Source organism: Nelumbo lutea, chromosome 2 (genome assembly GCF_056320005.1).
Source record: "Nelumbo lutea isolate HS-2025 chromosome 2, American lotus-T2T, whole genome shotgun sequence".
In the NCBI taxonomy this organism is placed as follows: Eukaryota; Viridiplantae; Streptophyta; class Magnoliopsida; order Proteales; family Nelumbonaceae; genus Nelumbo; species Nelumbo lutea.
Window position 1 is genome coordinate 30061193 of NC_142685.1, and position 17252 is coordinate 30078444.

At 33.2% G+C, this 17252-nt stretch overlaps 1 protein-coding gene and 1 pseudogene across 3 annotated transcripts; both read left to right on the forward strand.

The window, feature by feature from the left end:
- On the forward strand, positions 1-7320 carry LOC148869552 (F-box/LRR-repeat protein 14 pseudogene; annotated as a pseudogene). 2 transcript variants are annotated; one of them, XR_016106972.1, is made up of 4 exons: positions 7-788; positions 865-980; positions 1636-6907; positions 7002-7320. The product of XR_016106972.1 is annotated as an F-box/LRR-repeat protein 14 pseudogene, transcript variant X2 (transcript). The 2 variants fall into 2 exon arrangements; XR_016106971.1 differs by having other exon boundaries at positions 1-980; positions 1636-7320.
- LOC148869553 (uncharacterized) lies at positions 7128-7792 on the forward strand. Its single transcript, XM_088969918.1, has 2 exons — positions 7128-7236; positions 7401-7792. Exons 1-2 carry the CDS (start codon positions 7128-7130, stop codon positions 7790-7792), a joined length of 501 nt encoding a protein of 166 aa, XP_088826044.1.
- The last annotated feature ends 9460 nt before the right edge of the window (positions 7793-17252 follow it).

A 17252-nucleotide genomic window follows, 5' to 3' on the forward strand; every position in this document is an offset into this window, starting at 1 on the left:
ATATGAGACAATATCAGACCTTCTCTTCTAAGTTCTAACAGCTAGCAAAGGAAAGAAGGGTTCTTCTTCAGATGAGATTAACAATGTCAACCGCAACCACTTGGCTTCAGCTCTCTGCAGTTCTAGTTTAGACGTGGAGTTCACTAGCTCAGGGCGCTTCGTCTGGTGTGCCTAGAAGCTCTTCACTTTCAGGCTTTCAGCTTCAAATCCTTTACTAGTTGTTATTGAGTCATCTGCCAAGCTGATCAATGATTCCAAAGCAACCGGCTCCTCTCCTTACCGGCATCTACTAACTAACTGATATCAGGCTTCTAGCAGAACGGAGGGGGGGGGGGGGATAGCTTCATAGCTCTTTCTGTTGCCTACCGTCTAGCAGCGGAAGTTGCTTCTCGTCATGTTGCCGTTATGTCGCCTTCTGACTGGGCTTCTTGGATTCGCCCGTTTGCCCATGATTCATACTCTGGTGCATTCCCCCCTTGAGTTTTATGAAAGATTTCATTTTACCAAAAGAAAAAAAAAAATCAACGTTGCAGTCTTCTTCGAATACATATGCATGATTTGCGTTGTGGTGAAGCAGTTGATGTTCTTGATAAACCTCACCAACTGTTTGATCTGCTTCCCAAATCCTTATTATGGGGTATCCCTTCAATTGCCGTGAGTCATGTTGCTTTGACAATTAACACTGCGAGTTAACGGCGGAGAGTGATGTTCATAAATACAGACATAAAACTGGAATTCCAATTCTGGGTTGACGTGGGACAGGTGGTTTCCCATTTTCTCTCAAGAAGGTATGAGAGTTAGATAAATTTTGCCAATTTATTATACCGCAACTTTCGGATAAAATGGGTCATATTCCAAATACAGTTAAAACAACTCGAAAGCGAAGGAAGAGATCTACTTATATTGCAACAGCTATCAAAATATCTTCATGGCCGCCTTGTTGGAAGTTCGCGTGAATCTTCTAGCTTTCTCTATTTCAGGTAGAATTTGTTATGCCTTTGCTGATAATCTGTTCATAACATGTATTGCATGTGTCATCTTTCAAGTTCTTCGGTTCGTCTTCTTCTCTTCTGAAACCGCCATTTGTTATCAGTTCTTTTTCATTTTTATAAGGCATTGCTGCAGAAAATTGCAGATATCTCACTTCTACATAATGGTATTTATTTGAATGATTTTGGGTTTTTTAGCTTTAAATCTCTTATTTCTACCATTTTGCGTTAAACATGGAAGAACTATTAATTGGATCGGAAGTGATTAATTTCGCATTATGGTCTAGATTTCGTTCAATTCAGGTTTTGATACCTGTACGTGTTATTTTGGGGTGGAAAAACTAGAATGAATACTTTCAAAAATATTTCTTTTCTAAACCAAAATAGTTTTATTTTTTGAAGGAAATTTGTAGAGATCGGATGCAGAAAGTATGATATGGCGCTTTCTCGAGTTTTGTTGTCTTGCTTCCGAAGGAAAAAAAAGTAATTGGTTTTGATTTTGTCTAAAGATGCTTTTTGTGGACAGAAGCAATATCTTTAGTTGTTGACTCTGTAAAATTTCCATAACTGAGCACTATTTATAGAAATTACTTGTGGGTTGTTACCCTGTATTTGAGTTAAAATCTGGGTTTTGCCATAATTTCAGGTTGATAACAATTCCATTCCATTTTGGTAAGGAAGAAGAATTTGATCTTAATGGAGGATTTGCCAGATCACTTGGTTTGGGAGATTTTGGATAGGCTGAAGGAAACTGTAGATCGGAATTCCACTTCTTTAGCATGTAAACGCCTTCACAAATTTGAGAGAGAGCAAAGGGAAGTACTTAAAGTTGGTATCGGATTACACCCTGTAAATGAAGCTTTAACCTCTCTCTGCAACCGGTTCACCAACTTGAAGAAAGTAGAAATTAATTACAATGATTACTGGTCTGAATTAGGAAAACAAATGGATGACCAAGGCCTTCTCATACTTTCTCAGTACTGTCCTTCTCTGGTCGACTTGACTCTGAGCCACTGTAACTCCATTACTGATGCTGGTGTCCGCCATTTAGCTTCTTGCAGAAAACTTGTGGCTTTCAGATTGGATTACACGTCAAGGATCACTGGTCGTGGTCTATTTTTTCTTGTTGTGGGGTGCAAGAATATAGCCACTCTCCACCTTACCAGATGCTCAAATGTGAGTAGCGTTGAGTGGCTGGAATACCTTGGGATGCTGGGGACTCTAGAGGACTTATCAATTAAGAACTGTAAAGCAATTCGGGAAGGATACCTTAACAAGCTTGGACCTGGTTGGCAGAAGATTAAACGGTTGCAGTTTGAGGCTGACTTTAGTTCTGCGAACGTGAATGATCTGGATGTATGGAAGGGCAACTGGATTTCCTGTGAGAACTTGCGAGAGCTTAGCTTGGTTAATTGCATTGTCAGTCCAGGAAGAGGGCTCTCTTGGTTATTGGATAACTGCAGAGCATTAGAGAAGCTCTACTTGCACATGTGTATTGGAGTTAGAGACAGTGACATTGTGAACTTAACACAGAAATCGAATAACCTTCGGTCTATCTCCCTTCACCTCCCCTCAGATTTCTCACGTTTTTTCTTAAACATTCCATTGAGGTTGACAGATGAGAGTCTGAAAGCAATAGCTCATAACTGTTCTATGCTTGAGTCAGTTAAAATATCATACTTGGATGGAGATCACTTCCCTTCCTCATTCTCTTCATTTAACTTAAGTGGTATCCTCACTCTAATCCAGACGTGTCCAGTTAGAGTGTTGATTCTTGACCATGTCTCCACATTCAACGACAATGGGATGGAAGCTCTTTGTTCAGCTCACTTTTTGCAGACCCTGGAGCTTGTGAGATGCCAAGCGATCAGTGATGAGGGGCTGCAATTTGTTGCACAATTTCCACATTTGAGTTTTCTCATGCTGGTTAAGTGTTTAGTTGTGACAGATAATGGGCTAAAGCCACTTGTGGGATCACACAAGTTGGAAAGGCTGACAGTTGAGGATTGCCCTCAAATCTCAGAGAGGGGTGTTGAAGGGACTGCAAGGTTTGTGTCATACAAGCAAGACTTGCCAAGTATTTACTAATACTGAATCTCCTTGCTTTCAAAATTGCTTAAATAATATAGATTCTCAGTTCTTGTTCTTCCAATTTTTGTTTCATTTAAAACATGATTTGTTGGCCTTCTCAGAAGCTTCTTTTTACATTTATTCCTAATTGCATACTTTTATCCATATACTCTCTTTATTTTTAATAGTGAAGAATGTATGTCCAACTGCAATTAAGTGTATCATTTTTCAGGTGTCAAGACAATCTGAGGGTATATGTACTATTGGTCTCTGTCATATTTTTTCCTTTATAAACACACATTAGCTAAAGAAACGTTGAGTTACTTTTGGATCATGGGAATGGACTTTGCTTTCAATTCCATACCTCATTGATTCCCTGAAACAGTGAAATTGAAATAACCATTCCCACATTTTATTTCAAATTAGATGATTGCAAAAGGCTAAATTCCTTCTTGGCCAAATTTCTCTGTTATCAACTGAAGTCAAAATGGAGATTCTGGAGAATCATAGAATTGTCACATGGTGACTTGACCTTTTCTTCCCCAATTACTAATTTGAATGGAGATTGCAATAGCCTATTTTGAGCAAGGAATATGGGATTGGAATTGGATATCCAGGATCTCGAAATTCACAAACTTAGGAAGAACGGAAGAAGCAAACATCACAAAAAAAAGACTCGAAGGTCATACTTTTTTACTTTCTGTAGACTCCATGGCTTTACCCTTGAGCCCTATAAAGCTGAGACTGGATCTGCTACTGACACATATTGCGAACATTGGCTACTTGAGTTAATTAAGGGGCATACATGTGTTAAAGACAGGTGGAATACGGTGGTTGTGTTAGTATATAATGTTACAGCAAATGTCTGTAGCATATCTGAACTCTATAAAGCTTGGATTGAGGTACTACTCTTCACAAATAACATAAGTTTCTGTCCATTCCACACCTATTCAACCCTATTTAAGTTTTCAAAGACAAGGCAAAATGTCCAACCTCAAGCTCTTGGTTAAAGAATTCGAAGAGAGCAGGAAAATGGTATATAGTAATATGTAATTGAGTGGACATAGAACCCTTTTTAGAGCATATTATCTTGGGCCATATTCTACTTTGTTGGAACATAGTGTCTATTTACTTAATTTATAACCTTCTCTACCTGAATAAGCTAATCTGTTTACTTAATTTGGATCTGCTCTGGTTTACTTTTCATTATAAGTTAATTTATAAATTTTTCAAATGAATGTTTTTCATCACATACAACTTCTTTGTTGGAACCAGATGACTTGTAGGCAAGAGTTGATAGAGAGAGATTGAACAATTTGCTGATTTTTTATTTAAATAAAAATATAACTATCATTTTTAGCTTGTAAATTAATGGTGCCTCTTATTGACATGTGTTATGGGTGGATGCATGAATGGGAATCCTAATTTCACTTGTGGTACATTAGGACATGTGGTAGGATACTAGTACTCATGTATTTGGTAATTAAAAGAGAAAGAAAGAGATCTTTCTGGGTTGTTAAAAGTTATGATAAAATTATGGTTAAAAATTGTTTGATTTATTGGTAGCTAATCAATTAATCAAGTTTCCTTAAGCCATGTTTGGTTTGACAGAAAATAAGAGAAACATAAAGATCTAAAGGAATTTTGTGAAATTCCTTTAGAAGTTAGAACTTTCCCTCAACTTTTTGTTTCTCTTTTATCTTATATCAAACCAAACACGGCCTAAATTTTGAACAATATTGTGCATTCACATTTTTATTTTCATTTTGGTTTTTAATTTAATACAGTCTAAATGAAAGATATGGTCAAAGCAGGATTTGATTAAATAAGGGGAACTACATCGATTACCTAATGTTAGTCCCAGCTATCCGGGATTGAGTCTTTATCTTAGACATTTTTTTGAACAAAGTGTCTGCTCTCAGACTCGAAGCCACATTTTTCACTCATGCCAGCCCAAGATTTTACCATTACACCAAGTAATGGCTCCTCTTGAACACATAATTCTTTTATTTGATATGATCTGTAATATTTGTGTTTATGTCTCTAACATACATGTTTAATGATTCCACTCATTAAACATAAGCCTTAGGCTTAATACAACAATAAAGTAAAACCATTGAGTTAATTGATCTATTAGACGGTTTGAATGGTGCAATGGTTTTAATCCGAATCTTTATCTAATTTATACCTGAACTCAACCTTATCTTTTTCGGTTTGCTTGAATTAACAATTTTAAAGCTGAACCATACCAGATATTTGATTAGGATGAAATTCCAGTAATTCAAAGTTAAAATTCCAGTTCTATCCTGATTTTCAAGACATCACACAATGGTAAGGCATATGAGAAAATAAAATTAATATGCTTGAAAATTTCAATATATTATTTTTTTTCTTTTTTTTTTTATTTTTTAACTAGAAATGATAAATTCCCTCTCTCAGTTGAGCTGTGGATGCAACACTAACCAGTTTCACATGATCAAAGAGATGGAGATACCAGGGTCCAGATCCATTCTTTGAATGAATCTTGGCTAGACTTCATGGAGTTTGTCTTTTCACACCATAATATAAAACCATAAACAAATTAAATCTGAACTAGCAAAACCTCTGAATATAAAATTACAGAATGCAGTCCTAAATAAACTGCCTTATTATCCTCAACACAATTGAACTAGACTAATAACTAATTAAATGCATAGTCTATACTTGGAGGGATGGACTATTATCTGAGCCTAATATAGGATTCACAATTGTTTGAAATAGTCTGTAAATATATCAGTCTGTAAATAAGTTATGTTTGTGGTAAATTTGCAACAGTCCGAATTCAATTAATATAGCAGACTTTATTTTGAAAGTCTGTAATATAACAGACTTGCAACAGTCTGAATTCAATTAATTCGATTAATTAAAGGGAAAAAATGAATACAGCAGCTCCCTTCATTCTTCCTCAACATATCACTTCCCTGTCTTCACCTTCATCAATAGAATTCTGACCTCTAGCCATGATTTTCACTCCCTTCCTCTTGTAGATTCTCTTCAATCTGCAGCAAGGACCGTCCCCAACATGCCCTTCCTTAGACGATGAACATCTCGTAGGACTTGTTTGTTGGTTTTGATCGTATCTGAACATGATGTTTTAGTTGAACAAATTGGTGGACCTATTTTTTTAACTAGTTTTATGATACGGTTTACTTCTGGATGGACATATGCAATATGTTTTTTTTAGATATTTTGGATATGTTATAGATGATACTATTTTGTGACACTCGATGACTTGACATAGTTGACATTTTCATATTTCTCTTGGCATGCTTGAATATTTGCTTTTAGATTAATTTCAATGTAGAATGATGTCTATCTGGTAACTAGTAAATATGTTGACACCTAGGATGAAGAGGTTGGGTATAATTATCATCCTATATTGGTATATAAAAAAAAAACTTTACAGAAGCGTATTCTAAGGATGTCGGATTGTGAATCTGCACTACCCAGTTATATGTATACACAAGAACTATTAAATAGAAATGATACCCACACCATTGAGGTTATGAGGATGCTTATTGAAGCATATGTACGGATGTATCCATTTTCGAAATCGCGGATGGTTGCATGATAACTAATACATATCAGTGGAAAAGAAGATGGTTATGTTTCTTTTGTGTTTGAGCCACAATGAAAGGTTCTCCATTTTGAAGAGACAGTTCCAACACTCCACTCAAACAATGCATAGATACTTTCATCAAGTGTTGGCTGCTATGATGGAATGTGCACAAGAGATGATCTGCCCAATTACATTTGACACAAACCCAAACTACCTAGGGCACCACAAACGACTTTGACATGTATTCAAGGTAATTAATTGAGAATGTCACATAGGTTTCATAATTTTTATTATAGGGGTTGAGCTCAAAACGAGTTTTATTTGTTTGTTTTTATTTGTTGAAGGGTGCTATTGGTGCTTTAGATGGCACACATGCTCATGCTGTGGTACCACCGGAGAAACAATTGGCATATTGAGGAAGAGGAGGGAAAGAGTGTTTCCAAAATGTACTAGATGTTTGTGATTTTAACATGGTGTTCACATATGCTTATGTCGGTTGGGAAGGAATAGCATATGACGCTAGGGTTTTACATGAGGTTGTACACAACCCTGCCAACAACTTTCCATTTCCATCTGTCGGTGAGACTGATGTTCTAGGGGTGTTCATTATTTTTTGGTGAATTCATTTTTTTTTTTATGGATAAATTTGATTGACACAGACAAGTACTACCTATGTGATGTTGCGTATGCTAATACAAGACACTTTATGGCACTCTATTGAAATGTACGATATTGGGCAACAGACTTTCAACATGTGCATGCTAGGACTAAAGAAGAACGATTCAACCAAGCACATGCAAAGCTGAGAAATGTAATTGAGAAATCGTTTGGTGTCCTGCAAGCTTGGTTTCCAATTCTTAAACGGATGGTGGCACATTTCAATCTCTATGTCCAACGAGACATAGTCATTGCATACTTCGCTATCCACAACTATCTAAAAAGGGAATCAATAGTTGATTCTTTTTTCAATGACTATGGTGAACCTGATGTGCAAGTGCCTAATGAAAATTTTGAGGAAGTAGAGGCAGAAGAGCACAACGAGGGAGAGACACCTCATGGGCAAGCTGATGCACAGTTTATGGCCTTATTGCGAGAGGAAATTGCACAAGAATTAGTATATAGGAACATGCATTGAATTATTTTTTTTTAATCCTAGTTGTGTACTTGAACTATTATTAGAATTGCTTTGTTTGTAGTGAACTGTTATAGTTATATACGTAAACATTTTTTTTATATAGGGAAAATAGTTATTAGATGTTCTCCAATAATGTGTGCATGCGGGGCTGGATATATGAAACTTTACAAGGCTGGAATAAATTAAAATCAGGGAAGAGTGTTCTTGTGTTGCCCAATGTGGGAAAAGTATACACACTCCTTTTATTGGGTTGATGAACTGATTGTCGACCTAGTGGCAGAGCTTAAGGATTTTAAGCAACCTACTTCATGGCTTATAGAAAATCCGAATATCACAACCGCTTAAGGAAGAGATGGCACTTGGATGCAACATACATTTCTTATATGCAATGTCATCTAGTTTATTATTATTGTCGTTTTAATTTTTTTTTGTTTATTATTGTTACATTTGCGTAAGGTAGTTATGGGATATATGAACAAATCACAATGATTAGGATAATTACATGTATGGCGTACGGGCATGTAGATCATCACCATCGTTTTATTATGTGTAAACTTATCTTATGTAGTAAATGTTATGTAACTTTAAAATTTTTTATCATTTTTTATTTGTATTTGTTGTTGAAGATTTTTAAATTAATTATAAAATATAATTTTGTATTCTAATAATTTATTATTAATTTTAAAATTTTTATATTCTTTAATTAAATTAATTATTAAATGTCTTATTTTTTATTAATTAACATGGAATTTATTCAATTTTTTAATATTATTTGATTTTAAATTATTAATTAGTAACCATTATTTTTTATTGATTATTTTCATTTTTATTAAATTTTAATCATTTTATTATGTTTATTAATTTAATTATGTTATTTATTATTTATTAAGTATTTTTAGTAATTATTATCAATTATTACGTATTTAATTATTTTTTATTCGTATTAGTTCAATAATAATAATTATTAATTAGTAACCCTTAATTTTTATTGATTATTTTAAAATTTATTAAAATTTAATTATTTTATTATTTTTAATAGTGATTAATTATTTTTTATTGATTTAATTATGTTATTTATTAATTATTAATTATTTTTAGTAATTAGTATCAATTATTATGTATTTAATTATTTTTTATACATGTTAGTTCAATATTATTAATTATTAATTAGTAACCATTACTTTTTATTGATTATTTTAATTTTTATTAAAGTTTAATCATTTTATTATTTTTTAATAGTGATTGATTATTTTTATTAATTATTATAAATTATTATGTATTTACTTATTTTTTATTTGTGTTAGTCCAATATTATTATTATTAATTAGCAACCATTAATTTTTATTGATTATTTTAATTTTTATCAAGTTTAATCATTTTATTATTTTTTAATGGTGAGTGATTATTTTTTATTATTTTAATTATGTTATTTATTAATTCTTAATTCTTAATTATTTTTCGTAATTATTTTCAATTATTATGTATTTAATTATTTCGTATTCGTGTTAGTTCAATATTATTAATTATTAATTAGTAACCACTAATTTTTATTTATTATTTTAATTTTTATTAAATTTTAATCATTTTATTAAATTTTTAATAGTGATTAATTATTTTTATTAATTTAATTATGTTATTTATTATTTATTAATTATTTTCCATAATTATTATTTATTTTAATAAGTTTTTGTATGATTTCAATATTATTTTGAATTTGATAAATTATTTTATATGAAATAGTACAAATTGAGTTCAAATTTACCAAAAGTCTATTCTAGGGGTAAAATAGTAAAATCAATACATTTCAGATGTTAAAGGTTTGGTCCAACACAAACAATCTTAAGTATTTAGAGCCTCTAAAAAGTAAAAAAGCATCAATGCCTCTTTTAAGATTTCAGACACTTAATATCATTTTAACTTTTCAGATTTTAGATTTTAGATTTATCAAATGCCACCTTGGTCAATGGGAATCAAAATCCCATTGACCAACTTTTCCCCCTCTCAAAATCGAGAAAAAGAATGCCCCCTTAATGTATGAGCTTATATTGTAAATTCAATTTTTTACTTTTTCAAAAAATACCCCATTTCCTCCTCTTCTAAGCCTAATGGTTGAACTGCTAACCCACAACCTACAGGAAAAATGGTTCAACCTTAAGGTTGATTTTTAATTAATTAATGCAATAACATTTACGGAGAAGTATGAATAGGCCCAATGCAAGTTTCTGATTTACACTGTACACCTATAATCATTCAGAAGGTAAAAAACCCACATTGTATGCATCCATACCTGCCTGTGAATTGGCATCAATTCCGAGTTGGCACCTACCCCAAATGTAGTTTGAGTCTATAAATTCTGACCCTGGGCTGAACCTTCATTCTCCCTAACATTTAATTAATATTTAACTATTAATTAAATTCTAAAACATTTAGTTAATATAATTAAAAAAATTGATTATTAATAATTATTATTTAATTAATTATTTAATTTTAATTTCTAGACATGTATTTGTTTGAACTACTAATTAATTTTTGTTTTCAATATTGATTTCATTTTTTAATTAATTCACATTATTATTTTATTAATGTAGTTGATGTTGTTCGCACTAGGGCGAACAAGCAGCAAATAAAGGTCCTACTGAATTGGACGAACTGAGCTAGAGGAATTGTGGAGAAGAAGCGTTGGACGAACAGTGCTAGAAGATATGATTGATACTTGATGACCCATAAAGAACCAAAGTCAAAAGCCTCGAGGTGGTTCCGGGAGGAGCATTCCAACACTCAAGTCAAATTGTAGTTGAATAGTACTAAAGAGTAAGAGAGCGAGAAAGTAGAGAAACAAGTGAGCTAGAGTGCTAAGTAGAGGTGTAAAGTGGGCCATGCTAGGCCGATATGGCACGGCCCATGGGCAGCCTGCGGGCTGCTATAGGTCGTGTCGTCCTCCCCGATGGAAATTCCAGGGGTTGGCTCAGTACGACCCACAATCCAAGCCCAAGCGGTCCCGTGTTGTGCCGTGTTGGCATGTGGGCTTGGGTCGGGCCGGGTTGCAAGCCGTGCCATTGGCTTGAGTCGGGCCGGGCTGGGCCATAGGGTAGGCCTTAGGCTTGGGCCAAACCAAGTTGCATTGTTTCTTTTTCCTCTTTTTTTCATTTTGATTTCTTTTCTAAATAAAACTGTAAAACTGAAATATTTAACTTTCTTATGAACTTTGGGAATTATGAACTATTTAAAAAATTAAGAAATGAAAAATCTAAGTTATTTAATACATAAATGAAAAAAAAAATACTTAACCAAATTGAAATAAGAATGATGGAATAACAAAATGGAAGAAAAATAGGAATTTTATTTCATTTAAATTTGATTGGTACAAATTAGTGAATTGCAAATACAATGATTGGATCATTGTATACTTGGATGAATGAAATATAAAAATGGAATAAATTAATAAAATATAAAAAATACAATATGGTTATAAATTGAAAATACAAAATTACATTGTTAAAAATTAAAAATATATATCAAATAAATTAAATAAAATTTAAAAAATTTACAATAATTTGAGAAAATGAAAAATTCTACAAGTAGTCAAATTCATGAATCATCATTCAGACTTTTATCATCTGCTTTGGGTGAAATGTGCGATGTTGTATCATGCCCTCCCTTGTCTTGTAATCTATCTTTTGCATCTAGTCAATCCTTGAAGCAAATGCACTTCTTTATGCTCTCATTGTTCATGCAGTTTCTTTTGTCATCCAACACCCTATTACCTGCACTAAAACAAGACTCCAATGGAACTGTAGACACTAGAGGGGTTAGTAGATTATGTGTCATGGTGGCGAGAACTGGATAATTTTTCGAGTGTTTACTCTACTATGCTAAAATATCAAAATTATTTGATACTTCACCTAAATTAGAAAATTTTACTTGCAAATAAAAATTAAGTTCAGTAAATGAACTTGTTATAAAACTAGTAGATTTCTGCCTTCTACTTATTAAATAAAGAAGTTTTTCTCTTCTACTAGTGGGCTCAAGGTCAAAAGTAGAAGAAGAAGAAGAAGAAGAATTTCCTATCACTTCAGATTCATACAAACTGTACATTTCAAATAATAAATTATTAATTTTTTCTTTTTTATTTCCTATATCAATATTCACATTTTCATAATATGTTTCAAGTAAAATATCTAAACCATCTTTCCTAATCCTAGTGTCTAATATTATAGCTAAACAGTAAAGGGGAAAAATGTTCTCCCAATATTTTTTTACTTTTATTTTCCATAATTTCAACAATACATTGAAATTGTGGATTATTTCTATATTTAGCAAAACAATCACTAATTACCATTAATTGATATGATATTTTACAACTAGTTGGATAATAAATTCCAGACAATTCATTTGTTGCATCATAAAAATGTTTTAAAAAAACTCTTATACAGACCGCAACTTCCTAGTCTTCTTCAAATATCATATCATTGGACATTTTTGAATTATAAAAATCATAAAGAATTTGTTTATGAGATATACAACCTTCTAACATAGCATAGGTAGAATTTCACCTATGCTTTATATCTAATATAAAATGTTTATATTTTAAACCATAATTTTGGCATAAATATTTAAATTCTTGTTTTCTTGCTTTTGAACTTTATATATATATATATATATATATATATATATATATATATATATAATATAATTTCTAATTTTTGAAATATGAATAGAAATAATATTCAAGGCATATTGAATACATAAATTTAAGATGTGACTTGCGTGAAATAATTTACCATTTAAGCATGGTTTTAATTAAGATTTTAAAATATTTATTGCATAATCATTATTGTTGGCATTATCAAAACTAATAGAAAATACTTGCAACAAAGTATTTAAAATATTTGTTTTCTATTCCATAAGCATGCAAAGTATTTAAAATACTTGCAGCAATAGTTGGGCTACTATGTGGCCCTTCAAGCCTAGTAAAACTTAAAATTATTTTATTCAAAAGCCAATTTTCATCAATGAAATGATCAGTAACACAAATATAACTAATATTAAATTTGGATGTCCAAACATCCGAAGTAATTGCAGCTTTAGAATTAAGATTTGCTAACAAAAAAATTAAATTTTGTTTATATGAATAAAAAAATTTTAAGGCATCAATTCTTATAGTATTCCTAGAAACTTTTTTATATTGTGGGTTTACAGAATTACACAACCATTTTTCTAGCTTTAGATCTTCAGCTAATATAAATGGTTGTTTTGCATGTACAATACATTTAGCAAGTTATTGTCTCATTTTTTCTTGTGAATATCTAAAAGTACCAAAACTACTCAAATGGCCCATACCACCCTTGCTACAATAACTAAAGTCTTTCCTACATTTTTGGTAAACGGCCCTTTTCCCCTTCCCCTCAATATCCTCTACATTGAAAACTTTCCAAACTGGGCTACTCAGCTTAGAAGCCCTCCTTTTTCCCCAGTATCATTACTACCGGAGGTGAAAGTTCCACTTCCATCAACATCGATCGCATTAGTGCTAACACTATTGTGATGCGATTGAATGTCATCCATAGTTAACATGTTGGGGAATCAGTTTTGAGAAGAGTCGGCCATTTTTTTAATTCTAAAAAGATAAAAATTAATCTAATTCTACTTATCTGAATTGTCGGTTCAAAATCCTAACTTGATTTCAACGATTGAAGCCTTTTGACGTCCAAGCCTCCTGAATTGAGATACTTGAGCTAGTTGAGCAAGCATTTTTGTTGAAAGTCGAAACTTCGATAAAGTTGAGACTTGATAATTGGAGAATGCAGAATCAGACAATTAGCTAATCAGAATTTCTTAGATTGCAAATGATTGAGAATGTATGAGTATGAGAGAGAGAGAGAGAGAGAGAGAGAAGAGATTAAGAAAATTGTTGAATTGGTATTATGAGAATGGTGGAGGATAGAGCTATTTATAGGAATTGAACATAATTTAATTGCCCAAAATACCAAAAAAAACTGTTGTTTAGTTGTTGGGAGGGGTATTTTGGTCATTGTAAAATTGCTTATAACTTTACCCAAAATGCCCCCATAAACTAGTTATTATATAGCTGTTGGGGGGCATTTATATCATTTTTCAACCCCCATAAGCAAAATATAACAATACCCCCTAATATAGCTATTTATAGCTGTTGGGGGGGGGGGTATTTCTGTAAACCCCCAAAAGCTGAAAGTAGCCGTTGGGCCCCTTTGGGAGGGGGGCCCAACAGCTATATTCCCGGGCAGGCCGAGTGTGACCTGCCACGGGGACCTCCGTGCCGAACCTGGCACGGCCCGTTGGTCTTCATGCCATGCCTTGCTGGGCTGGTCCAAAATCATGTCGGGCCGCGGGCGGCCTGGCCCAATTTACACCTCTGGTGATAAGGGAGTTGAAGGGAGAGATACCTTGTAAGCCACACTTAAATACTCGTCGGGGGTGGTGTCGTGCTCCTCACTTTTTGGTATGCGCCAAGATGGCCTTTGGACAAGGTCTTGGGGTGGTTCCGCACTTCCCATTGTGAAAGGCCATGAGCAGCTCATCGTTTGCCAACTATTGGTTCTGACGTGTGATGGTGCTCCACATCATCCACTCGGCCGAGGTTGTGACCAACTCCTTAGCCAGGTTAGTGTCAATGTGGCAATTGGGCCAGGTAGAGGTGGTACAACCCCCTCAATAGTATAATGAAATAATTATTTAATTACTTTATGAATATTTAATAACTATTAACTAATAATAGTTAATAATTGACAATATTATTAATTATTAATTACTAAATAGTTAATTATTCTTTTACCTAATTATTTTTAATCATTTTATATTTATTAATTAATTATTAATTATTTTATTAAATAGTTAAAAGAAACTTTCTCACATCTCCAGTTAAAACAGTCAATTCTTTATTTTTCTACCTCAATATTCTGATTTTAAAATAATATTCTTTACGTTCATATTTAATAATCAAAAAAAGTTATCCAACTCCAATACAGCTATTAAAGTAATTATTACAATTCTAGATGCCAGGCCAATAAACCCTTAGTTTGAAGGCAAAAGGGAGTATTATTTTAAATATACATACTGAGAGGAGGAATAAGTATATGACCGAAACCACATAGGGAATCATGCATTAATAATTTAGCCTTATTAGTTTATGTAGAAAAATACATCATAAGGAGTTCTGATAGATAACGAATCTATGCAACTTTTAGAAATTTCTCCCAAAAAAAGATAAGGAAGACATTTACATTAGCTGTTTCAAAAAGTTGCATAGAATCATTGTTTACTAATATTTTTCAAAGCTTTGAGCAAACTTTATTTTATTTTATTTTATGTTTGGATGAACTCCAAAAACCTTGCTGAACCATTGGGGTGTCGCTTCACCACTTGAATAAATTATGAGAAGTTTCAAATACCCCCAAACTTTCACGTGTATCAAATAACATCTTCCGTTTGCCTTATGCCATGAAAATAGATGGAAGATGGTTATGTGGCCAGTCATAAGTTTTTTGAATGCATTAGCTAGCTCGGTAAGGTCCCTGGCTCATAGTGGAGAGAAACTTGGGATAGCTGAATGGCTCAAATATAAAGGTGTGGGATCAAATCCTAATAACAGCAAAGTGCAAACTCTCCATCTCCATGGTAAGGTGAGTGATAGGGCTGCGAATGAGTCAAATTCGAACACAAGTATATCTAAATTTGATTTGTTCATATCTGAATATGAATCATATATTATCCATTGGATTTTTATACTAGATTCAAATCAAAGTCGGACTGTAATTAGATATTGAATGGTATAAGTAAATTAATTAAACTGAAAATGAACACAATATTATATATTATATATAAAACAAATTAAAAATATTTTTGATATTGTGTTTCAGGCAAAATCTATAGTGTATTTTATGATTATGAAGCTTGCAAACTAAATGGGTCTCAATAATATTTAGAATTGGCTGTAAAAGAAGATGGGCATAAAGATCACTTACTCCCATGCAAACTAAATGGGTCTCAATAATATCGATACGCCCGATACGCCGGTAGGGGCGTATCGGGCCATGTTGGTATTTTTTTTTTATTTTTTCAAAACTGGTTTAAAGGAACCGGTTTAAGACTCCTCCACCCCCTGAACCAATCAGATCCCTGATACACTCTGTAGGGGCATATCGGAGAGCTCCCAAAATGATACATATCAGCCAATACAGGTCGATATTTTAAACCTTGCTCCCATCCCATAATATGGTATTATAGACCCACTTGGTGCCTGTTTGGGAGGAATCATCATAGGAAAAGCTGTGAAGCCATGTTTGGTGAAAACTCCAGAGACCCAAAAATACACTTAAATGAGGTGAGAAATGTCATCCACGTGAAACTATCTTTGTTAGCTTTTGAAGTGACTCAATCATCGCAGATCAATAAATGCTGAAGCACGAGGCCCTCTCAAACAGGCTCTTAGAATCTTAGTGCCTCATTGTGGCTTCTGGCTTTATGAGGTGGGTCCCACTTAGACAACTTGCATAAATTTGGATTTTATCTTCACATGTACTTTACAACCTTTGCAGCCGTGCATTGGGAAGTCTCAATACTTGTATGTTTCTATTCATAGGACAATGCATGGCTGAGAAGGCTGTGACTTGTGAGAACGGCAGCTAAACTTCTTTTACTGGCTTCTCCCCAGCAGCTCAGTGAAAGCAGTTCAATCAAAGCTTCAACATTCCTAAACAGGCCCCTTAGTTTATCAAATGTTTTTTTATTAGGATTTATCAAATGCTATTCAGTTATTCAGTATCTAATTTCTATCAGAATTTCCTTCTGATCAAAATCCAATATTAACAAAACAAATGTCATTTTACACTTGTGGTATCTGGCAATCAGGGTCTCTATGATCTTGGTCTCCGCTACCATTCCATATCACATTTCCAAGCATCACAATTGATCTTGGTCTCCATGATTTCTGGGATGTTTCATCGATCAAACCATTTTGAATCTCTTGTTCATCTTCCTCCAATTTTCATATTAGAAATTGATGTTATTTCATTGGCACCGAGATGATTTGTGAAATGTGAGCATGTTGGTTGCCATCTCTACTCTTTTTGGAGGTCTAGGATCTTACCCTCTGAATAAAAGATCATTTCTCATCTTCAACTTCTATGAAGCCAAATTGCCGATAGCACAAAGTTACAAACTAGAAGGCTAATTTCTCCCTTTCACCATCCTTCCTATGATTCTACTAAATCTATTCCAGGCTTTCCAGCATCTTATAATTGATGAATCCTATCACAAAGGTTTATCTATTAGGTGCTATATTTGGGTGGTCAAGCTGCATTTATCCATTTTGGCTAATTCAACCCTAAATAAGTTACCTCCCTCTGGAACCTAGTCTGATTGAAAATTTTGACAATTCTCCAATAAATAAAAAAAAAAAAATCCTTTCCTTATCCCCTAACCC

Coding starts and splice junctions, on each gene's coding strand:
- LOC148869553 (XM_088969918.1), top strand. CDS start 7,128: ATGGTGTTCACATATGCTTATGTCGGTTGGGAAGGAATAGCATATGAC. Junction 7,237..7,400: donor CTTTCCATTTCCATCTGTCG/GTGAGACTGATG, acceptor ATTGGGCAACAG/ACTTTCAACATGTGCATGCT.